This window comes from Microcaecilia unicolor, chromosome 11 (genome assembly GCF_901765095.1).
Source record: "Microcaecilia unicolor chromosome 11, aMicUni1.1, whole genome shotgun sequence".
NCBI classification, from domain to species: Eukaryota; Metazoa; Chordata; class Amphibia; order Gymnophiona; family Siphonopidae; genus Microcaecilia; species Microcaecilia unicolor.
Genome location: NC_044041.1, coordinates 142,153,595 through 142,178,817, shown reverse-complemented (window position 1 = coordinate 142,178,817; position 25,223 = coordinate 142,153,595). Strand labels below are relative to the sequence as shown.

At 49.0% G+C, this 25,223-nt stretch overlaps 1 protein-coding gene across 1 annotated transcript in view; it reads left to right on the top strand.

The window, feature by feature from the left end:
* The window catches only part of CLPTM1 (CLPTM1 regulator of GABA type A receptor forward trafficking), a 667,471-nt gene extending 643,144 nt beyond the window's left edge, over positions 1-24,327 (top strand). The window contains 2 exon segments of the mRNA XM_030218474.1: positions 8,111-8,278; positions 23,858-24,327. Of these exon segments, the coding sequence (XP_030074334.1) occupies positions 8,111-8,278; positions 23,858-24,060 (371 nt within the window). The 3' untranslated portion in view covers positions 24,061-24,327.
* Positions 24,328-25,223: the final 896 nt, after the last annotated feature.

The window sequence follows — 25,223 nt, the reverse complement described above, 5'->3', positions numbered from 1 at the left end:
AAGCCAGTTTCCATTCATCCCTTGCTAGTTAGGTTTGGTATGAAATAAACCTTTCATGAATCTATCAAATCACCTCTGGTGGCGTGGGATGTCAGTCATTCTCCGAGGACAAGCAGGCTGCTTGTTCTCACTGATGGGTCGGCGTCCACGGCGGCCCAGGAACGGCAATTTTTCATAGCAAAAACAAAGTTTGCCAGAGCCTTCCAGCGCACGGGGCGCGGCCATCTTCCCACCTGTCGCGCAAGAGCCCCGCTCAGTTTTTTCTTTTCCGCGATGGAGAGTGGCTGTTTTGTCAGTCTCTCTCCTCAGCCCAGAGAAAGAGCCTTCGTTTTTGGCCGACTTTTTCAGAGTTTTTCTCCCTCTTCTTTTGCTTTCTTATCCTGTCTACAAAATTAAAAAAAAAAAAAGAAAGTCCCTTATTTCTTAGTTTTGGCCCCTTTAAGTTTCCTTTCGTTTTCGTCGCGGCCCTCTTAGGCCCACGTCTGCGTTTTCTCATTTTTGTGCCCTTTTAATTGGCACAATTTAGAATTTGACTTCACCACCACTATTTTGACGTCCATGTCATCGAGGACTCCCAGCAGCTTCAAGAAGTGTACTCAGTGCAACCAGTCGATCTCAGGTACTGATCCCCTCACGGGGTGCCTTCAGTGCCTTGGGCCCGACCATCGCCCAGACGCTTGTAAGTTGTGTCTTAGCCTTAAAAGGCGGACACAAGCGTCGAGAAAAGCTCTTCAGGTCCGTCTTTTTGGAGCTTCGACCGGTTCTTCAGCGTCAACGTCAGCAGCGGTACCGAGGTTGGCACCGAAGATGGCATCAACTTCAGGAGCGCAGGTAATGGCTGTCTGGAGACCACCACACGCTGGGAGCAGTGAGCCGTTGAGTGGGTCTCGACCTGCCTCAAAGTCTCCTGCAGTGCAGGCCTCCCGGGACCGACCTCTCTCGGGCCCGACCCCGAGGAGACATGTGGATTCCACGTCCTCATCGGTACCGAGGAGTATTGATGACATGAATCGAGCGAAGGCGAAGAAGCATTGTCATCGGTCTCCTTCCAAGCACATTACCGGGAGCTCTGGGGCACCCGTGAAGCGCCGACGCCGGGAGGACCGCTCACCCCCCCATTCAAGAGGTGTCGGTGCATCGGTCTTCGGACAGCCCGGTACCGCCTCCTTGACCTCCACAGATTCTGACGCCGATTCTTGCACTGACCGCGCAGCCTTGCTTGACAGCGACTCTAGATGAGCCACTCTTCCAGGTCTTCTGGAGGGGTTGCTGCGTCAGTCTGCTCCAGTACCGGGGGTGCTTGCGCCCTCCGTACCGTCGATGGAAGCGGCAGCTGGCTGTATGCCTGTGGTGAGGTTTCCAACGCCGGTGCCTCGTGGGATGAAGGGCAAGATCTCAGGTATTTTTCGTCAAGGAGTCTTGTGGTCTTCCCTCTGATCCTACTCCTTCACCAGAAAGAAAGCTTTCTCCCCTGGAGAGTCTTTCTTTCTCTTCATTTGTCCGGGAAATGTCCGTTGCTATTCCCTTCCCTGTGGTATCTGAAGATGAGCCCAGGACTGAGATCCTCGAGGTCCTTGACTATCCTTCGCCACCTAAGGAGTCATCCACGGTTCCTTTGCATAATGTGCTCAAGGAGACACTTATGCGGAACTGGATGAAACCACTAAGTAATCCCACCATTCCCAAGAAAGCTGAGTCCCAGTATCGGATTCATGGAGAACCTGAGTTGATGAAGTCGCAGTTACCTCACGACTCTATGGTTGTGGATTCTGCTCTCAAGAGAGCCAGGAGTTCTAGAGACTTCGCTCGGCGCCCCCGGGGAGAGAATCTAGAACCCTGGACTCTTTTGGGAGAAAGGCATATCAGGCCTCTATGCTCGTGGTCAAAATTCAATCTTACCAGCTCTACACGAGCATTCACTTGAGGAACACGGTGAAGCAACTGGCGGACTTGGTTGATAAGCTCCCTCCGGAGCAGGCCAAGCCTTTTCAGGAGGTGGTCAGGCAGCAGAAGGCATGTCGTAAATTCCTGTCCAGGGGTGCTTACGATTCTTTTGATGTTGCATCCAGAACTGCTGCCCAAGGTATAGTGATGCGCAGACTCTCATGGCTGCGGGCCTCTGACCTGGACAATTGAGTCCAGCAGAGGATTGCGGATGTCCCTTGCCGGGGGGATAATATTTTTGGTGAGAAAGTCGAGCAAGTGGTTGATCAGATCGCTCAGCAGGAAACCGCTATGGACAATCTCTCCCGCCGGGCGCCTTCTGCTACTACCTCATCAGGTAGACGATTTTTCCGGGGAAGGAAGAATGCTCCCTATGCTTATAACAAGCGTAGGCACAATCCTCCTTCTCAACAGCCTTCTCAGGCTCATCCCCAGCGTGCTCATTCTCGTCAACAGCGTGCGCCAAGGCAGGCCCCTGTGGCTCCCCAGCAAAAGCAATGGACGGGCTTTTGACTGGTTCCAGTTGAGCATAGCCGCTGTAAAAGTGTCCGTGCCAGACAACTTACTGGTCGGAGGAAGGTTAAAACTTTTTCACCAAAGGTGGCCTCTTATTACCTCCGATCGGTGGGTTCGTCAAATAGTCCAGTTAGGGATACTCCCTCAAATTGAAATCCAGACCTCCAAATTGCCCACCGGGAACTCAATCCTTCAGCTTCCAGCACAGGCAGGTACTTGCAGAGGAACTCTCCGCCCTTCTCAGCGCCAATGCGGTCAAGCCCGTTCCACCAGGGCAAGAAGGGCTGGGATTCTATTCCAGGTACTTGTGCAAAAGAAAACAGGGGGGATGCATCCCATCCTAGACCTAAGGGCCCTGAACAAATTCCTAGTCCCAAAAAGTTCAGGATGGTTTCCCTGGGCACCCTACTTCCCATGATTCAGGAAAACAATTGGCTATGCTCTCTGGACTTAAAAGGATGCTTATACACACATCCCGATACTTCCAGCTCACAGGAAGTATCTTTGATTCCGTCTGGGAGCGCAGCACTTCCAGTATTGTGTGCTGCCCTTTGGTCTGGCGTCTGCGCCCAGGGTCTTTACAGAATGCCTGGCAGTAGTTGCAGCGTCGCTACGCAGACTGGGAGTGCATGTGTTCCCTTATCTTGATGATTGGCTAGTGAAGAACACCTCAGAGACAGGAGCTCTATGGTCCATGCAGACGACTATTCAATTGCTGGAGCTACTCGGGTTTGTTATAAATTACCCCAAGTCCCATCTTTTCCCTATTCAGAAACTGGAATTTATAGGAGCTCTACTGGACTCACAGATGGCTCGTGCCTATCTTCCAGAAGCGAAAGCAGACAATCTTCTGTCTCTAGTTTCCATGGCCAGGGCGTCTCAGCAGATTTAGATTGTAAGCTCTTTTGAGCAGGGACTGTCTTTTTGTGTCAGGTGTTCAGCGCTGCATGAGTCTGGTAGCGCTATACAAATAATAATAATAATAATCACAGCTCGGCAGATGTGGAGACTTCTAGGCCATATGGCCTCCACAGTCCATGTGACACCCATGGCCCGTCTTCACTTGAGATCAGCTCAATGGACCCTAGCTTCTCAGTGGTATTAAGCTGCAGGGGATCCAGAGGATGCAATCCAGCTGTCCACCGATTTTCATAATTCCCTTCAGTGGTAGACAATTTTTGTAGAAAAAAAGGTGCCGGTACTCATTATGGGCGGGGTCACCACATATGGTTCCACCCCTATGTTAGCCACACCCACGTTAACCACACCCCTTATACCAGCTATGGCGCATATAAACATTAGGAGAACAAAATAACGTGATTTTTTTCATTATAAATAATTTCTGTAAGCTGTTACAGCTCCAGTATACCCAGTGCAAAATAAGACAGCAGATGTAAGTTCTCAAATTGGACATATTTCAAACACTAAAATGAAAATAAAAAGATTTTTTCTACCTTTGTTGTCTGGTGACTTTGTTTTTCTTTCCATATTGGTCCCAGTCTCTGATTCTGCTGCTCTCTATCTGTTACCTTCACTCCATTTCCAGGGCTTCCTTTCCATTTATTTCTTTACTTTCCGCCTTTTTTCTTCATTTCTTGTCCTACATCCGTAAGTAAAAGCTGTCCACTGGATCCAGCTTCTACCTATTTTCTTCATCCATGTGCAGGTTTTCTCCTCTCTTCCTTTTCCCTCATCTCATCTCATCTCATTTCTCACTCTTCCCTCCCCACCATCCATGTCCTGCAACTCTCTTCTCTCCCCTGCCCCCCTCCAGCCATCCATACCCACCCAGCGATTCCCTTGGCTCCCCTGCCCCCCCTCCAGCCATCCATCTCCTCTCCCTGAGCCCTGCCCCTCCCATCCATGCTCCTCTGTCCCCTGCCCCCTCCATTCATCCCTATCCAGCAATTCCCCTCTCTCCCTGAGCCCTACCCTCCCATCCATGCTCCTCTGTCTGTCTGTCTCTGTCCTCCAGTATGCAACAATGCCCATTGTATCTCTCTCCCCTCTACTCCCCACACTATTCATCATTGTCCCTGCCTATCTCTCTTCCTATCATCCAACATTGCCCCTATCTCCATCTTACTCCCCCCTCCTATGCAGAATTTCCTCTGTCCATTGCCTCAGATACTCTCCAGTCCATAGCCTCTGTCTCCCCCTTTTATCCAGTATTGCACCACACTTTCTCTCTCTTCCCCACCCCCGCCCGTCCAGTCATGCTTCTTTTGTTTTTCCCTCCCCACCTCTTCACTACCACCCTGCAGTACAGTTTCATTCTTCCCTCTTAAGTTGTACCTCTGCCACCGGTCCCGCGCTAATAAGCAATGATAGAGTGCGGGACCAGACCCTCTACAGCGTCGCTAGTGCTTCCTGTGACGGTTCTGCCTCTTCCGTTCCGATATAAACTTCGGGACTAGCAGAAGAACGGCACCAATGAGAATAGGCCCGTCGAAGAGCAGCAGAGCACAGCGTCGCATCGCTAGAGAGGCCGCTCCTCCTCTAACCTGACGTCAGTGCCCCTGGTGGACGAACCCGGAGGAGCGCAGCGACGTCAGAGACCAGAGGAGGAACGGCTTGAGAGTGAACAGCCAATGTCTGCTGGCTGCCTGCAGTGCCGTCTTGCTTCTAAAAAACAGCTGATCGTGTTTGGGCAGGTATGTTAGGTGGGTGGCCGGACGAAGAGGGGGGAGCGGCGGTATTGACGACCTGCGTGGGGGTGGAAAGGGGTTGCAGTGGGTGCGGAGACGGGCCTCTTTTACTAGTTTAAAATAAAAGAAAAAGGATCCTTGGGGGGAGAAGAGGGCGCCAGAACGCAGGGGGAAAAAAAGGTGCCGGTACACCGTACCGTTGCGTACCGGCGCAAAAAAAGCACAGGCGATATGTCACATAAAGCAGTAATTCAAGTAGACAGATCAGGGGAGAGCTGACTTGTCTCAAAGTGAAGAAAAATGTCTTCAGCATAATAAAAAACATGTATGCTAAGATCTTGTACCAGAGTAGTGCGAGAGCTTTAAAAGATATTACGCCTTTTATTTTATTTTTATTTTTGTTACATTTGTACCCCGCGCTTTCCCACTCATGGCAGGCTCTATGCAGCTTACTTATACAGGTACTTATTTGTACCTGGGGCAATGGAGGGTTAAGTGACTTGCCCAGAGTCACAAGGAGCTGCCTGTGCCTGAAGTGGGAATCAAACTCAGTTCCCCAGGACCAGAGTCCACCACCCTAACCACTAGGCCACTGGGATATAGAATTACATAAGGACAACCGGGAACTGACAGAGCACCTTTTTCACACCATCACCACTTTTTGGAAGATATCACCCTCTATAACACACTGGTCTGCACAGGTGGTGGAAATAGGATCTATTGAAAAATTGACCTGTACTTTTAGGAGGAAAATTGATGAATAAGAAAGTTTGGAGCAAATATTGAAAGTTTCATGAACTTGTATATCGATTGTCACTTCAGAATGGGAATCTCTTGCTGATTTTTTTTTTTAAGTTTCAAGGAGGGAGTTAGCTATATGCCCCATCCCTTTTTCTTTTCTTGCTGAACTGTATATTTTTTCCTTTGTATTTTGCATGATCTATTGAGTTAAACAGGTTTCTAAAAAAAGCTAATTCTATAACGTGCTGCAGAGCAGAAATGAGGTGCAGTGACAAAGCTGGGATGATGAGGGCAGTCTATTGCAGGTCAGGTAGAACAGGAGCTGTAGTTTGGTATATGTTACAAATTAGGATGGGACGTGTGAGAGAAAGCTATAGAAAAAAATGGGTGATCACAGGACAGGAACTACAGGTGATAGACATGGTTTAGATTGAAGTGGGGACTGCTAATTACAAGGGAAAGGGAATGGGACTTGATAAATTGCCTTTCTGTGGTTTTTGCAACTATATTCAAAGCGGTTTACATAGTATATACAGGTACTTATTTGTACCTGGGGCAATGGGTGGTTAAGTTAAGTGACTTGCCTAGAGTCACAAGGAGCTGTAGTGGGAATCAAACCCAGTTCCCCAGGATCAAAGTCTGTTGTATTAACCACTAGGCTACTCCTCCACATCCAGAATTGAGCATATCCTTATTTTCCCTCAAGCCAAGAGGAACATGTTTTCCAGTTTGTATTAATCACTTCAGAACTTCACTCCCCCCCCCCCCCCCCTCCTAGTGCACACATTCTGATGCCTGAGGTGGCTGCCTGGTTTTCCTAGTGGAGGCATGGCCCTAGTCACAGCCCCTCTACTGCCGTTCAATGAAAGCTGCAGAGGTGGTAATTTGACTGAACCCACAATTTAAGCTTGGATGTCCACATGCCTACTAAGCTTGTGTTAAATTGGATGCCTATAGTCAGGTTGCATTCAGACATCCCCGATCTGCAGCATAGCTTGTAGATACAAGGGACTCAAAACTGAGGGAACACCATAGGAAAGAAAACATTAACTGAGGCAGTATCGATCACGTTTAAATCTCTTATTTCCCTTCCCAGGATGTTTCCTCAGTCTGAGGGGCCGATGCTAACAAGCTAATCACCAACGTTAACAAGCTGTTAGCTCTAGGTTTGTGCACAAATGGTTTCTCAGGTGCATTTAATGCTGGAAACTTTCCACCAGATCAGAGGCAATGTTAGAAGGGTTGGTTGAGAGAAGAGGTGTCTAGTGGCACCCCTTCTCTCCCTCAAACCTGACCACCCTACCCTGGACAGGCTTCCCCTAACAAAAAAGCCTAGTGGTCTAATGGTCCGTACTCCTGATCATCAGCCCTGCCCTCCCACCCCAAAAATCCTTAAAAATACCGTGGTTGTCCAATAGCCCCCCCCCCCCAAACCCCTTCACTCCAGTCACAAATAGTCTGGTGGTCCAGTGCCCCCCCCCCAAGCCAGACAAGACCAGGCCAGGCCTGACTAACCTGGTGACCCTCCTGGTCAGGCTCTGTCCTCCCAGTCAACCTGGCATGCCTGTTGGTCTAGTGAGGCCCAACCCATCCCCAGACCCCTGTACCTTGAAGGAAGCAGGAGTGATGCCCACTCACTACTGCTATAGTTAGGCCACACCCAGAGGAGCAAGAGTGATTGGGCATCACTCCTGCTTATTCGAGGTACAGGGGTCTGGGGGTGGGTGGGGCCTTACTAGACCACCAGGCTGGGTGGACTTGGCCTAGCCATGAGGGAGGGAGAACCACTAGACCACCAGGGCAGGACTTCTGCTGGACGGGAGGGAGGGGCAGCCACAGGGGCATTTTTTTTAAAGGTCTGGGTGGGTGGGTGCCGCTAGACACCAAGGCAGGAAGAGGGGGCTGGGTTGGGAGTAAGGGGCTATTGCTGTGGCATTGGGGGGGGGGGGGGTTGTCAACTTTTCCTGTTAATGCCTGAGCCAATCACCTCTAAGGCACTGACAGGAAAATTAGTGCTGAGTAGCAAATTACTGCCGTGATTGTAACACGGCATTAATTTGCATGCCCATTACTCTGAGCATACCTCGGCAATTTTTCTACACTAGGTTTACAGTAGAGAATCTTTGAGCATCAGCCCCTGAGACCCTTAAATCTTCCCTCTTGGTGTCCAGTCTTAGCCCAGTCCTTCTAGGGTCTGTCCTTAGCCCAAGCCACTCCAGGTGTTCTCTGCTCTGAATTTTTCTCTTCATTTCTTTCACCAGGATTTATTACCATGACTCCACAGCTCTTCATCAACTACAAACTGAAGTCAGTGGCACATCTGCCCTGGAGAATGCTGACCTACAAAGCTCTGAACACCTTCATTGATGACCTCTTTGCCTTTGTCATCAAAATGCCTATGATGTACAGGATAGGCTGCCTCAGAGATGGTGAGTATCTTATTCTCCACCTCATACTATACGTATGTATTTATTTATTTATTGCATTTGTATCCCACATTTTCCCACCTCTTTGCAGGCTCAATGTGGCTTACAATACATCATGAATGGTGGTAATACATTAGAAAATAGACATTTAGTGTTACAGAAGGGTCTTGGGTAACATAATAGTGGCTTACAATATATCATGAATGGTGGAAATACATTAGAAATTAGACTATTAGTGTTACAGAAGAATCTTGGGCAACATGATAGTAATATAGCAAGTAGGTATTGTAGAGCAATTCTTAATTTAAGTGGAGGAAAGGCTGGATTATGAGTCTATTAAAGCAATGAGATAGAAGAGGAGTGTGAATGGATTTCACATTTAAAATCTGCTCCCTAGTACACAAAATTCTCTATGGTGAAGTCCCTGACTACATGATTTATTTATTATTTTTATTTGTTGCATTTGTATCCCACATTTTCCCACCTCTTTGCAGGCTCAAAGTGGCTTACAATACATCATGAGTAGTGGAAGAATGCTAGAAAATAAACATTTAGTATTACAGAAGGATCTTGGTCAGCATGATGATAATAAAACAAAGTAATAGTATACAAGCAGATATTATGAAACAGTTCTGAATATAAATGGGCGAGTTGTGCATATTCACATTGGTTGATCTTTGTGGTACACTTTGTTAAAGAGATGGGTCTTCAGTAGTATGCAGAAGTTCGTTCTTTCATAGATCGATTTCAAGCTGCGCGGCAATGCGTTCCATAATTGTGTGCTCAGGTAGGTAAAGTTTGACACATGCATTAGTTTGTATTTCATACCTTTGCAGTTGGGGAAGTGCAAATCAAGGAATGTGCGAAATGATCTTTTGGCATTCCTAGGTGGTAGGTCTATCAGGTCGGACATGTAAGCTGGTGCGTTATCATGGATAATTTTGTGAACTAGTGAGCATATTTTGAACGTGATGCGTTCCTTAAGTGGGAGCCAGTGTAATTTTTCTCGTAAGGGCTTAGCACTTTCAAATTTTGTTTTGCCAAATATGAGTCTAGCTGCAGTGTTCTGGGCTGTTTGAAGTGTCTTGATTTGTTCTTTGCAGCCGGCATATTGTGTGTTACAATAGTCTAAATGACTGAGCACTATTGATTGTACCAGGTTGCGGAAAACACTCCTTGGGAAGAAAGGTCTTATTCTTTTTAATTTCCACATTGAGTGGAACATCTTCTTGATTGTGTTTTTCGCGTGGTTCTCTAGTGTTAGGTGTCGATCAATGGTGACTCCAAGAATTTTTAGGGTTTCTGAAATAGGAAGGTTTAGAGTTGGTGTGTTAATGGCGGTGAATTCTTTTTTGTTGCGTTGAGAGGTGAGTATTAGGCACTGGGTTTTTTCTGCATTGAGTTTCAGTCAAAATGTATCCGCCCAAGAATGCATGATATGCAGACTTTGGTTGATGTCATTGGAAATTTCTTTTAGGTCTTGTTTGAATGGGATGTAGATCGTTACGTCATCTGCATATATGTATGGATTAAGGTTTTGATTTGATAGTAATTTTGCCAAGGGTATCATCATTAAGTTGAATAGAGTCGGCGAGAGGGGGGATCCTTGTGGTACTCTGCATTCAGGTACCCATGTGGCTGAAATAGTCGAGTTAGATGTCACTTGGTATGATCTTGTGGTTAAGAATCCCTTGAACCAATTGAGGACGTTGCCTCCGATTCCGAAGTATTCAAGGATGTGTAATAAAATTCCATGGTCAACCATGTCGAAAGCGCTTGACATGTCAAATTGTAAAAGTAGTATGTTCTTACCAGTTGCAATCGTTAGTTTGAATTTAGTCATGAGAGTGACTAATACTGTTTCGGTACTGTGGTTAGACCGAAATCCTGACTGGGAGTAGTAAAGTATTGAGAATTTATCTAAATAGTTTGTAAATTGTTTGGTCACCAACCCTTCCGTTAATTTGGTTATTAAGGGAATGGATGCTACTGGTCTGTAGTTAGTTCACCAGCACTTTTCTTTGCGTCTTTGGGTATGGGGGTGAGTAAAATGTTTCTTTTTTCCTTCAGGAAAAGTCCATTTTGTAGCATGTAATTCAGGTGTTTCGTTATGTCGTTTATGAATTGTTGAGGAGCAGATGTCATCAGGTTGTTTGGGCATATATCTAGTTTACAGTGAGATTTGGCAAATCTTTTGAGCGTTTGGGATATGATATTCTCTGATAATATCTCGAAGTTAGTCCAGGTCCTGTCCGCTCGGTGAATGCCAGGGACTGGGTCTAGGCAGTTAAGGAGATCAGCATAGTCGATGGTACTGACAGGTATTTTAAGTTGTAGATGTACAATTATTTTGTTGAAGTATCTCGTGAGATTGTCTGCTCCAGGAGTTTGTTTGCTGTTGGTTGTGACTGGTGTGATATCTAATAGTTTGTTCACGAGTTGGAAATGTTTATGTGTGTCCTTGTAATTTGGTCCGATTATGGTTTTGGTTTGACTTATGGTGTATTTGTATTTTCTCCGAGGACAAGCAGGCTGCTTATTCTCACGACTGGGTTGACGTCCACGGCAGCCCCCACCAACCGGAACAAAAACTTTGCGGGCGGTCCCGTACACAGGGCACGCCCACCGCACATGCGCGGCCGTCTTCCCGCCTGTGCGCAACCGTTCCCGCTCAGTCTTTTCTTTTCCGCACTGGAGAGAGCCGTGTTGGTCTCTCTCTCTGTCAGCCCCGGAAACCGGACCGCGCCTTAGACGCGAGTTTTTTCTTTGTTGTTTTTCTTTGATTGTTTTCTTTTGTTCTGTTTAAAAAAAAAAAAAAGAAAGAAAACTTTGTTTTTCTAATCGTACTTTTAGCGGGGGCACCTCGTTGCAGCCTTGTGGCCGCGCAGTCGATTTATTTTTCGAGGTGTGATTTTTACCGCCACCATTGACGACTTTGACTTCGCCGAAGCGATTTTTCCGTCGATGTCCTCGAAGGTCCCGAGTGGATTTAAGAAGTGTGGTCGGTGCGGCCGGCATATCTCGCAGACCGACACTCACGCTTGGTGCCTCGGTCCGGAGCACGATACCAAGACGTGCACCTTGTGTCTCGGTTTACGGAAATGGACACAGGTGGCGAGGCAGGTTCTTCGGGACCGTCTTTTCGTAAAAAATTGTGCCGGCCCCTCGACTTCGACGGCATCGGTGTCGACGGCCGGATCTTCAGTACCGGTACCGACGTCCACGAAATCGGCACCGACCCCAGGAGCACAGGTCCCGTTGGCCCGCCGGTCTTCCGGAGATGGCAAGGGTGAGCGGCCGCGTGGGCAATCGGCCCCGGTCACTCCCTCTACCCAGGGCCCTCGGGACCGAACCCTGTCGGACCCGATCCCTCGAGGCCGAGGGGGATCTACCTCCTCCTCCTTGGTACCGCCGAGCGCCAATGACAGGCACCGGAAGAAGGCTAAAAAGCACCGTCATCGGTCGCCCACGGCGCATGTGGCTACCGGCTCCAGAGATGACTCGACGCCGAGGAAGCGGCAGCGCCGGGAGGAGCGTTCCCCCTCGGTGGTAGAGGTATCGCTACGTCAGGGCACCAGCACTTCGGTGCCGTCTCCTGGACCCGAGCAGATTCCGGCACCGGCACCTCTACCGGCCCCCTCGCCTTTCCCGACAGCGGGCCTTGACGAGTGCCTCCGAGCCATCCTTCCGGGGATCCTGGAAGGGCTGATGCGCCAGACTGTGCCGGCGCCGGGGGTGCTTGCGCCCCCGGCACCGTTGATGGAGGCGCCGGCGTGCTCTAGCCCGGTGCCGAGGCCTTCGACGCCGCATGCGATGCCGGTCTCGACCGCCACGCAGGTGGAGTCCCCGTCGACGTCGATGGAGGGAGCTTCATCCCCGCCGGCGCGGGAGTCCACTGCTCGACGACGCCACCGAGGACTCGGTGCCTCGAAGTCGAGCCGGGCCCAGTTGAGGTCTGAGCTACAGGAGCTCATGTCCGACACCGAGGAAGAGGCCTCGTGGGGGGAGGAGGAGGACCCCAGATATTTCTCCTCAGAGGAGTCTGTGGGCCTTCCCTCCGACCCCACTCCTTCACCGGAGAGGAAGCTCTCGCCACCTGAGAGCCTCTCCTTTGCCTCCTTCGTCAGGGATATGTCTATCTGCATTCCCTTCCCCGTGGTCTCTGTGGATGAGCCGAGGGCCGAGATTCTCGAGGTCCTCGACTATCCATCACCACCTAGAGAGTCCTCCATGGTACCGTTGCACAATGTCCTCAAAGAGACACTGCTTCAGAACTGGTTAAGACCATTATCTAACCCCACCATCCCCAAGAAAGCGGAGTCCCAATACAGGATCCACTCAGACCCAGAGTTAATGCGACCTCAATTGCCTCATGACTCGGCGGTCGTGGACTCTGCTCTCAAGAGGGCACGGAGTTCGAGGGATACCGCCTCGGTGCCCCCGGGGCGGGAGTCTCGCACTCTGGACTCGTTTGGGAGGAAGGCCTACCAATCTTCAATGCTCGTGACCCGCATCCAATCCTACCAGCTCTACACGAGCATACACATGCGGAATAATGTGAAGCAACTGGCGGACCTGGTCGACAAGCTCCCCCCGGAGCAGTCCAGGCCTTTTCAGGAGGTGGTCAGGCAGCTGAAGGCGTGCAGAAAGTTCCTGTCCAGGGGTATATATGACACCTGTGATGTGGCATCTCGAGCTGCGGCCCAAGGTATAGTGATGCGCAGGCTCTCATGGCTGCGTGCCTCTGACCTGGACAACCGCACCCAGCAGCGGCTGGCCGATGTCCCTTGCCGGGGGGATAATATTTTTGGTGAGAAGGTCGAGCAGTTGGTGGACCAACTACACCAGCGGGAAACCGCCTTCGACAAGCTCTTCCACCGGGCGCCTTCAGCATCCACCTCAGCAGGTGGACGTTTTTCCCGGGCCAGGCAGGCTGCGCCCTATGCCTACAACAAGCGTAGGTACACCCAGCCGGCCCGAAGGCCTCATCAGGCACAGGGACAGTCCCAGCGCGTGCCTAAGCAGCCCCCGGCGCCTCCACAGCAAAAACCGGGGACGGGTTTTTGACTGGATCCATGGGAACATAGCCGCCATCAAAGTGTCTGTACCGGACGATCTGCCAGTCGGGGGGAGGTTAAAACTTTTTCACCAAAGGTGGCCTCTAATAACCTCCGACCAGTGGGTTCTCCAAATAGTGCGGATATGCCCTGAATTTGGCCTCCCCTCCACCAAATTGTCCTCCGGGAGCCCAATCCTTCAGCTCCCATCACAAGCAGGTGCTTGCAGAGGAACTCTCCGCCCTTCTCAGCGCCAATGCGGTCGAGCCCGTGCCACCCGGGCAGGAAGGGCAGGGATTCTATTCCAGGTACTTCCTTGTGGAAAAGAAGACAGGGGAGATGCGCCCCATCCTAGACCTAAGAGGCCTGAACAAATACCTGGTCAAAGAGAAGTTCAGGATGCTTTCCTTGGGCACCCTTCTGCCAATGATTCAGAAAAACGATTGGCTATGTTCCCTGGATTTAAAGGACGCATACACTCACATCCCGATACTGCCAGCTCATAGTATCTCAGATTCCGCCTGGGCACACAGCACTTTCAGTATTGTGTGCTGCCCTTTGGGCTCGCCTCTGCCCCACGGGTGTTCACGAAGTGCCTCGTGGTGGTCGCGGCGTATCTACGCAAGCTGGGAGTGCACGTGTTCCCATATCTCGACGATTGGCTGGTCAAGAACACCTCGGAGGCAGGAGCTCTCCGGTCCATACAGTGCACTATTCACCTCCTGGAGCTGCTGGAGTTTGTGATAAATTACCAAAAGTCCCATCTCCAGCCAGTCCAATCTCTGGAATTCATAGGAGCTCTGCTGAATTCTCAGACGGCTCAGGCCTTTCTTCCCGAAGCGAGGGCCCACAACCTCCTGTCCCTCGCTTCCCAGACCAGAGCGTCTCAGCAGGTCACAGCTCGGCAGATGTTGAGACTCCTAGGTCATATGGCCTCTACAGTTCATGTGACTCCCATGGCTCGTCTTCACATGAGATCTGCTCAATGGACCCTAGCTTCCCAGTGGTGCCAGGCCACCGGGAATCTAGAAGATGTCATCCGCCTCTCCACCAGTTGCCACACTTCACTGCACTGGTGGACCATTCAGACCAATTTGACCCTGGGACGCCCATTCCAAATTCCACAGCCCATGAAAGTGCTAACGACGGATGCATCTCGCCTGGGGTGGGGAGCTCATGTCGATGGGCTTCACACCCAGGGACTGTGGTCCCTCCAGGAAAAGGATCTGCAGATCAACCTCCTGGAGCTCCGAGCGGTCTGGAACGCACTGAAGGATTTCAGAGATCGGCTGTCCTGTCAAATTATCCAAATTCGGACACACAATCAGGTTGCAATGTATTACATCAACAAGCAGGGGGGCACCGGATCTCGCCCCCTGTGTCAGGAAGCCGTCGGGATGTGGCGTTGGGCCTGCCAGTTCGGCATGCTTCTGCAAGCCACATACCTGGCAGGTGTAAACAACAGTCTGGCCGACAGACTGAGCAGAGTCATGCAACCGCACGAGTGGTCGCTCCATTCCAGAGTGGTACGCAAGATCTTCCGAGAGTGGGGCACTCCCTCGGTGGATCTTTTCACCTCTCAGACCAACCACAAGCTGCCTCTGTTCTGTTCCAGAATACAGGCACACGGCAGACTAGCGTCGGATGCCTTTCTCCTCCATTGGGGGACCGGCCTCCTGTATGCTTATCCTCCCATACCTTTGGTGGGGAAGACCTTACTGAAGCTCAAGCAAGACCACGGCACCATGATTCTGATAGCGCCTTTTTGGCCCCGCCAGATCTGGTTCCCTCTTCTTCTGGAGTTGTCCTCCGAAGAACCGTGGAGATTGGAATGTTTTCCGACTGTCATTTCGCAGAACGACGGAGCGCTTCTGCACCCCAACCTTCAGTCTCTGGCTCTCACTGCCTGGATGTTGAGGGCGTAGACTTCGCTGCGTTGGGTCTGTCTGAGGGTGTCTCCTGTGTCTTGCTTGCCTCTAGGAAGGATTCCACTAAGAAGAGTTACTTTTTCAAGTGGAGGAGGTTTGTCGTTTGGTGTGAGAGCAAGGCCCTACAACCTCGTTCTTGCCCTGCACAGAACCTGCTTGAATACCTTCTGCACTTATCAGAGTCTGGTCTCAAGACCAACTCAGTAAGGAATCACCTTAGTGCGATTAGTGCTTACCATCTTCGTGTAGAGGGTAAAGCCATCTCTGGAGAGCCTTTAGTCGTTCGATTCATGAGAGGCTTGCTTTTGTCAAAGCCCCCTGTCAAGCCTCCTGCAGTGTCATGGGATCTCAACGTCGTCCTCACCCAGCTGATGAAACCTCCTTTTGAGCCACTGAATTCATGCCATCTGAAGTACTTGACATGGAAGGTCATTTTCTTGGTGGCAGTTACTTCAGCTCGTAGGGTCAGTGAGCTTCAAGCCCTGGTAGCTCATGCTCCGTATACTAAATTTCATCATAACAGAGTAGTGCTCCGCACTCACCCTAAGTTCCTGCCAAAGGTGGTGTCGGAGTTCCATCTTAACCAGTCAGTTGTCTTGCCAACATTCTTTCCCAGACCGCATACCCGCCCTGCTGAACGTCAGTTGCACACATTGGACTGCAAGCGAGCGTTGGCCTTCTATTTGGAGCGGACACAGCACCACAGACAGTCCGCCCAATTGTTTGTGTCTTTCGACCCCAACAGGAAAGGGGTCGCTGTCGGGAAACGCACCATCTCCAATTGGCTAGCAGATTGCATTTCCTTCACTTACGCCCAGGCTGGGCTGACTCTTGAGGGTCATGTCACGGCTCATAGTGTCAGAGCCATGGCAGCGTCGGTGGCTCACCTGAAGTCAGCCACTATTGAAGAGATTTGCAAGGCTGCGACGTGGTCATCTGTCCACACATTCACATCACATTACTGCCTCCAGCAGGATACCCGACGTGATAGTCGGTTCGGGCAGTCGGTGCTGCAGAATCTGTTTGGGGTTTAAATCCAACTCCACCCTCCAGGACCCAAATTTATTCTGGTCAGGCTGCACTCTCAGTTAGTTGTTCTTCGTAGGTCAATTTCTGTTATGCCCTCGCCGTTGCGAGGTTCAATTGACCTGGGTTCTTGTTTTGAGTGAGCCTGAGAGCTAGGGATACCCCAGTCGTGAGAACAAGCAGCCTGCTTGTCCTCGGAGAAAGCGAATGATACATACCTGTAGCAGGTGCTCTCCGAGGACAGCAGGCTGATTGTTCTCACCTACCCTCCCTCCTCCCCTTTGGAGTTGCGTTTTACTCATTTTGCTTGTCATTCAACTGAGCGGGAACGGTCGCGCACGGGCGGGAAGGCGGCCGCGCATGCGCGGTGGGCGTGCCCTGCGTGCGGGGCCGCCCGCAAAGTTTTGTTCCGGTTGGTGGGGGCTGCCGTGGACGTCAACCCAGTCGTGAGAACAATCAGCCTGCTGTCCTCGGAGAACACCTGCTACAGGTATGTATCATTCGCTGTACTCAGATAAGTTCTGTCGGCTCCGCTGACGGACCTCTTCAGTGCTTCCTTAGAAACTGGTTCCATTGCACAGAGTGGAAGTAAGGAGGAGGTAGAGAATTACAGACCTGTCAGTCTGACCTCGGTGGTGAGTAAGCTAATGGAAACGCTTCTAAAGAGGAGGATTGTGACATTTCTTGAACTACATGGAATGCGGGACCGGAGGCAGCATGGCTTCACTAGTGGCAGGTCGTGTCAGACGAATCTGACTGTCTTCTTCGACTGGGTGACCAAACAGTTGGATGTGGGAGGGGTGCTTGATGTGGTATACTTGGATTTCAGCAAAACCTTTGACACGGTTCCGCACAGGCAACTGATAAATAAATTGAGTGCCCTCAGTGTGGGACCTAGAGTAACGGATTGGGTAAATAATTGGTTGAATGGTAGGAGTCAGAGGGTGGTAGTAAATGGAGTTTGCTCTGAAAAAAAGGAGGTCGTCAGTGGAGTACCGCAAGGATCGGTCCTAGGGCCAGGTCTTTGTGAGCGATATTGTGGAAGGACTGTCTGGTAAGGTTTGTCTCTTTGTGGATGATACTAAACTCTGCAACAGGGTGGACACCCTGGAGGGTGTGAATGACATGAGGAAGGACCTAGCGAAGCTAGTAGAATGGACCAATATTTGGCAACTAAGGTTTAATCCCAAAAAATGCAGAGTCATGCACTTGGGTCGCAAAAATCCAAGGGAACGGTACAGTATAGGGGATGTAGTGCTTCAGTGTGTGAAGGAAGAGCGGGACTTGGGGGTGATTGTGTCTGACAACCTTAAAGCTTTCAAACAGAGAAAGCGACGGCCAAAGCCAGAAGGATGCTTGGGTGCATAAAGATAGGCATGACCAGCAGGGAAAAGGAGGTGATAGTGCCGTTGTATAAATCTCTGGTGAGGCCTCATTTGGAGTATGTGTGCAGTTCTGGAGACCGCACCTACGGAAAGATATAAACAGGATGGAGTTGGTCCAGAGGGCGGCTACGAAATTAGTAAATGGTCTTGAATGCAAAAATTATAGGGACAGGCTTATGAACTTCAACATGTATACGCTGGGAGAGAGGAGGCATGATAGAAACATTTAAATATCTCAAGGGCATTTATGTACAGGAAGAGAGCCTTTTTCAAATGAAGGAGAGCTCTGGAATGAGGAGGCATACGACAAAGTTGAGAGAGAATAGGCTTAGGAACAACCTGAGGAAGTATTATTTCACAGAAAGGGTGGTGGAGGCATGGAATGGCCTCCCGGTGGAGGTGGTGGAGTCGAGGACTGTTCCCAATTTTAAAAAGGCATGGGATAAGCATGTGGGATCGCTTAGGAACAGGATGAATTGGGGGTTACAGAGGATGGGCAGACTGGATGGGTCATTTGGCCTTTATCTGCCTTCATGTTTCTATGTTAAACCAGTGCTAAGTGGAAAAGTAGTTTTCTGTCTCCATTTGCTGACAGAAGGGCATAACCCACATGCCTGGTCTGGTGTGGTAGGATTCCAAGGTAAGTGGTTACAAAATTTCACCTTTCCAGTGCTCAGACAGCTGCCTGTAGGACCCATGGTTGTTAAAAATAGATGATAACATAAAAATAGCCATACTGGGCCAGAGCAATGGTCCATCTAACCCAGTATCCTGTTTCCAACAGTGGCCAATCCAGGTCACAAGTACCTGACAGAAACCCAAATAGTAGCAACATTCCATGCTACCAATCCCAGGTCAAGCAGTGGCTTTCCCATCTCTATCTCAGTAGCAGACCATGGACGTTTCCTCCAACAGCGAGTTCCAGAGCTTCTCTGAGTGAAAAATATTTCCTTCTATTTATTTTAAAAGTATTTCCATGTAACTTCATTGAGTGTCCCCTAGTCTTTGTACTTTTTGAAAGAGTAAAAAAAATTGATTCACTTCTACTCATTCTACACCAGTCAGGATTTTGTAGACCTCAATCATATTTCCGCTCAGCTGTCTCTTTTCCAAGCTAGAGACAGCTTTAGCCTGTCCTCTTATAAAATGAGTTCCATCGCCTTTATTATTTTGGTCGCTCTTGTTTGACAGGTTAGAATGTCAGAATATTTGTTCAACTGTGGAATTGTTTTCACCTGACTGGTTGAAGGCATAACAAGTCTCTAAACAACAACGAATCATCTGGAAGAATGTCCAGACTTTTGCACTTATCATATTCATTTATTCATTTTTTTTCATTCTGTTAAATTCTACTATTACATATCAATTATGCATTAAAATTTGCAGAAAGATACAATGTTTAACTCTGTATCATATATAGGTTGTATCAGCTTGTTTTGTATTCTGATAGGAAACTAATATGAACAGAAGTCAGATGATATTAACACCCACTTCTACCTGTAAAACCCAACTGGAATAATTTCATATATCTTAAATTCCTTAGCCTCTGCAGCAGATGAATCCAGAAACTGGTGGGTTCTATCTGCCTACCAGCAGGTGGAGATAGAAAACACTGAAATGAAAGCAGTAACTCTTGGCGTCCAGCTCCTCAGTCCTTCAGTATATCTCCAGCAGGTGGTGGATGGATGCTCTCCAGCTCCTGGATTCTGTGTGGTGGGGAGCTCCTGGGCCTTGCTAGTTGAGCCAGGGGGATGTGTGGGTGAAGGTGCCAACTTTAATGGCAAACCTGGACTCCGGATCCCTGCCTTACCCCACTTTCCCCTGATCCCAGTGGTATCTCACAGGGTGCTAGGTAGCTGCTTTAACCTTCCTCACCAAAAAAAAAGGGCAAGCCTTTGCTGATTACAGCTTTTTTTTTTTTTTTTTACAAAAACAGGAGTGTGAAACCCTTTGTTTGGCTAAAGACCAATTGTGGGACCATGGAGTGTCTTTTGAACTCCTCCTAGGAGATACTGCCCTATTGCTAGGCCCTGTCTGCTGTATGGTGAGTGCCCTGAGTCTTGTTCTTTTTGTGGTTGTCGATGCGCGCAGGAAACACAGAGTGCCATGGCAGCAGAACCAGCATAAAGATGTTCCCACTGCGGAAAAAGATGGAACGCAACGGATGAGTGCAGCGCCAGTTTTCCGGGCAGACTGAGCTTGTAAGACATGGCTGTGTCTAGTGTTGGACTGCTCTCCCGGCACGTACGCCATTTTTACTGCCTTGACTGAGACGGATCCCGCTGTGGTGCAGGCAGGGGGGGACGTAGGTGCTTTGAGCAGGAACGCTGGTGGAATGGGAATTTCCTCGGGGGAGGCAGGGGTAGAGCTCCCTGGGGCATTTTTTTCCCGCTTGTGTCACTGTCTCTGCCGCAGCCTCCATCGGCCAAGCCTCTGGGGGTCCTAGGGTCTTCTCCCACAGGGAATTTGAGTATGTCGGACATTTTAGAAGATCCAGCATGAGCACAGACACTTGACCGTGTCGGAGGTTGCTTCTTTGCTGTCCCATTCCCTCCACTCCTCCTTCTCTCTGTTCGGGTTCAGGGGACTCTGCTAGGCCTTCACATCTAGAAGAGGTGGAGGATGGTGAGCTCCTCTAAGATGAGCAGAATGACCCTATGGCAGTCCGGGTTTTTCTCCAGGATGCGCTTTTGTCCCCAATTTCAGGAGCCTTGAATGCTTTGTTTGTTGCGGACCCAGAGATTTCATCGGCCACAGCAGTCCCTTTGAAAATGGTCAGCACTAGGAAGCCCGCTAAGGCCTTTACCATGCACAAGGCCATTCAGGAAGCTTATCGTGTCCTCTGGTCTTATCCAGTTGGCGGGCCTAGGCAATAGTCTCTTCTTGACAATTTTACTTTTCCAAAAGTCGACGTGCTGATGATGGTGGTCACCAAGAAGACCACTCTCCCCATGGAGGGAGGGGTGATGTTTAAAGATAGGCAAGACCAGTGGCTTGATACTTCTTTGTTTGTTTGAGGTGTCGGCACTCGTGTTGCAGGCTGCCCTTTTTAGTTCTTTTGCTGCCAGGAGATGCTCTTTTTGCCTCCACCAGGCACTAGACCAGGAACAGGTTTTGACCTGGCTCCCCACATGGAGTTTTGCCAAGCCTATTTACCTGATTCCCTCTATGATCTGGTTAGGGCATCTGCCATACAGATGACTCTGGCAGTGGCCTCCCTGTGCTTGCTGTGGCTGCAGCGTTGGTTGGCGGACATAGCATCTAACCAGCGCCTCACTAAGCTACTCTTTAGAGGAAAATTGCAGTTTGGGGAAGATCTGGAAAAGATAATCAGGGATTTGGGGGACTCCAAATTCCAGGGACTTCTGGAGGAAGAGGCCCAAATCAGCTTTCAGGGTCGGCTCCGCTAGGCCTTGGTTTTACGAAGTTTGGTGGTACCGTCCTGGCTGGCCTTCTGCCGCTTTTTAGCGGTCTACATTCCAACCACGCTCTTCCTTTTGTTCTGAGAAATGGAATCCCAGGGCAACAGCATGCTAGAGTGCTCCGGGGCATCCCGCGCTATGGTGGGGCACCTGCTCATTCTTCGGGTTTACAGATAGGGGGTTGACTGACTCCTTTCACTGAAGAATGGGCCAGGATTACTTTGGACCAGTGGGTCCTCGAGATTTTCTGAGATGGTTACAGGCTACAATTTTCCACTTCCGTAGGAGATGCCTTTTTGGAGTCTCGGTGAGCCTCAGCCACCAGCCTATCTTCTCTTCTGCTGCAAGTGGGGGACTCCGCAGATCACCCTAATGGCAACCAAGACTAATGCCAAGGTGGACAAGTTCTTCAGCAGAAAAAGATCCACGGGCGGAATGCCCTGTCACACCATGGTCGGAGGCATCACTTCTTATGTCTTTCCTCCCTGTCCATTGATTAGAGGGATCCTTCTTAGGATCGCTCGTAGCCAGGCGGGGGAAGGGGAGCTGGTCATTCTGGTGTCTCCGGAGTGGCCATGTCACCCTTGGTATGTGGACTGGGTGCAGCTCCTGGTCAAGGCACCTTTTTCGACTTCCAGTGTTGTTGACTGCTATTTCGGGGTCTGGTTCTTCTGGGGGATCTCTCCCTTTTGGTCTCCTGCCTTAGCTCTTCAGAGGTCGACCTTGTTTAAAAAAAAAAAAAAAAGAGGGGGGCTGTTTAGATACCATAATAGGCATGTGGCTCTGGGCTCAGAAGCACTCCTGTCGATGGCTAAACCCGCATGTGGCAACCATTGAAACACTGTGTGCAGGTCATGCTTCATTGCCCATGAGGGCGTCAGTGTCTCAGATGTTAGCCTCTTTGCAGAAGGGTTTGGCGTACAACACACTCAGGGGGCGAGTGTCTGTTTTTTTCCTGGAGGCTCTTCCAGATGTGGCACATTTTCTGCGAAGTGCATTTCAGCTTCATCCGCCGCTTGGTGTCCTTGTCGGTCTTAGGATTGAAACTTGGTAATGCAGGTGCCTCAGAAGGCACCCTTCGAGCCATTGTGTTTGGCTTCTAATACAGATCTACCCCGCAGATCGTTTTCCTGGTGGCTGTGGGTCAGAGCGTCGGGTCTCCAAGATCCAAACATTTTTATTTTGGAATCCCTTTCTGTGATTTTCTTAGTCTGGTGTTACCTTGAGAACAGTGCCCTCCTTTCTGCCGAATGTCATCTCAGTTAGCTTATTTTTTTTCTTCCTTTGTTTAGGAAGAAGATTTTTGCGCTTCTGCAACTGTTGGATGTTCGGCAAGCCCTTATGCACTATCTGCTGATGTTGAATGATTTCCATTGTTCAGATCTTCTCTTCTGATCTTGAGGCCCAGGAAGGGATATGCGGTTTCCAAGGCCACTATAGCTCTCTGGCTGAAGGAGGCGATAATGTTGACATTCCTTGTTGCAGGCCGTTCCCCGCCAGAGGCATTATGAGCGCATTCAACAAGTTTGCTTTCCTTGGAAGAGATTTGTCGCACTGCTGCATGGGCATTGCGACTGTCATTTGTGAGGCATTTTAGAACGGATGTGGCTGCATGGGACAACGCACAATTTGGAACGGTGGTTCTCTCTCTGAGAGCAGCGGCCCGCCCAGTATAATGGATGGCTTCGGTACATCCCACCAGTTTCTGGATTCATCTACCTGCGGAGGCTAAGGAAGGAAAAATGATGTCTTACCTGATAATTTTCTTTCCTTTAGTTGCAGCAGATGAATCCAGGATCCCTCCCATTCTGCCTGCCATGTTGGTTTGGTTCTCGTGTTTATTTACAGTGTGTGAATGCAGTGGTAAAAAAAAAAAAAGAAGAGTATAGTAAGAACGACAGAAGACATCCAGAAAGTTCTGTGTACTTTGGTTCAAACTTGAGGTGTCGTTATGAGGAAGGTTTTGTTTGATCTTTCTCATTCTGCTTTGTGATGTGACATTTACTGAACGACTGAGGAGCTGGTCGTCCCGGGTCACTGCCTTCATTTCAGTTTCTCTATCCACCTGCTGGTAGGCAGATACAACCCACCAGTTTCTGGATTCATCTGCTGCAACTAAAAGAATGAAAATTATCATGTAAGACATTTTTCCATATACGACCTTAGTATGTTGGTAGAATCATTGAGATCAGGGCTGACAATGCAGGAGGTGGTACTCAATGGTTGAACTGTAGGTGTCGTCATTGTGTGGTGTGATAACCTCTACTTTGAAGGTACATTTATTATCGGCAATGTCCTTCACAGTGTGATATCATCATGATAGTTGATTGGCCCTTGGCATAGCCAGAAGAATATCTCTTATGTCTTCCTTGGATATTCTCTAATAATTGCTGTTCCAAGTGGTCTGAGGCTGCGTAAACAATAGTCCTTGTCCAAGTTTATCTGCATGCCTCCAAAGAGAGTCAGATGAGTCACTAGATAGAAGTTCCTCAGGGTCCCAACTATTACCCTTCTCAGATGCATGGCAGGGCACATGTATTTAAGCACAGAGCATCCATGTGATATAAACTAGCACCATAAGCTTGGTTAGGTTTAGGTCCAATTGTGGCAGGGGACTTTACCCCTTACAACTAGAACATAGGTTTAGTTCTATGCCTTCTATCAGATTGTGCTGCCCATTCCTTTCACCTGGCCACCCACTTGCTTCTTCCCACCACATTTCAGAACTTACTAGCTAACCACTTTCTTTCTGCTTCCTCTGTAGATGTGGTGTTCTTCATCTATTTGTACCAGCGCTGGATTTACCAAGTGGACCCCACGCGCATGAATGAGTTTGGGACCAGTGGCGAGAATCATTCATCCGAAATGGTGCATAGTGGCAACGGCAGCAGTGGCAGCATCACTGCAACAGAGGGAACTTCCCCACCAGTCACAGTGAAGTCTGCACAGGAAAAGAAGGTGGATTAGCTCACCTCTCAAAACTTTCAAAACAAGCACTGTTGGACAGACACAAAAAAGATTATTATTCTGCGGGAAGCAGCTGATCTCCTCTGGATCAAGAGCTTTATTTTATATTCTAGTCATAATTATTAGTTTTTGGACTGGTGCCGTTCATGTGATGTGCTGTATCCTGACCAGGAGGGAGAAAGCAAAGTAATCTCTATCTCTCCTTTTGTCCCTCAATTGCCATTATTGCTTGTATATTTAAAGTTGATATAAAGCATCACATAATCATTGTGACTTTTGTTCTGTTGTGTAGATTAGAGTATCTCGCTAAGAGACTCTCTGTTTCCAAGTGAGAAATCTTGATTTTATGCGAACAAAGGAGAGAGAAAAAATTACTGACCCAGTACATTTTGTCACAGTTTGTCATGATTCCTAGATTTAATAAATTTCTATGGGTGTTTAACTTAAATGCACCAGCGACTTCTCTCTCCACTGTTCTTCACTTTATTTGCCAACGTGACAACACCCCATCTGTATAACAACTGCTTTTTGTTTAAAAATTTTTATTAGATTTTAAATGTATAAACAAATAATATTGATCAATAGAACAAGTTATAACATAGAGTAACGTTCACAGATGGAAATATACAAGATTAACAGATATTACTGAACATTCAACCTTGATGAGATGGCTTATTGTTTTACGGAATATATATAAAAGTAGGAAGATAAGGCTAAAGTATAAGAATGTAATATTAAAGAACAATATTTTCTCCGAGGACAAGCAAGCTGCTTGTTCTCACGATTGGGTGACGTCCGACGGCAGCCCCAGATCGGAAGATCTTCCTAGCAACAAAGTTTGCTAGCCCCCGCGTGGACATGCGCGAACCGCCTTCCCGCCCGTAGCGTGAGCGTGCTCCTCAGTCTCTTCTTTTCCGCGGCTCAGGACGGCTGTTTTACGGTGGTTCTGTGTCCCAGAGAGGCCCCCGCTGCATTTTCGCCGCTTTTCTTTTCTTTTTTCGCCGAGTTTTGGCGTGTTTACGAGTTCGCTCGTGTTCTACTGTTTAACAAAAAAAGTTTCCTCTATTTCTTTAGTTTTGCCCCGTAAGTTTCCTTTCTTTGTCGTGAGCGGCCATTTTGGCCGCCCATGCGGGTTTTTTCCTTTTTTTGATGTCTTGTTTTCG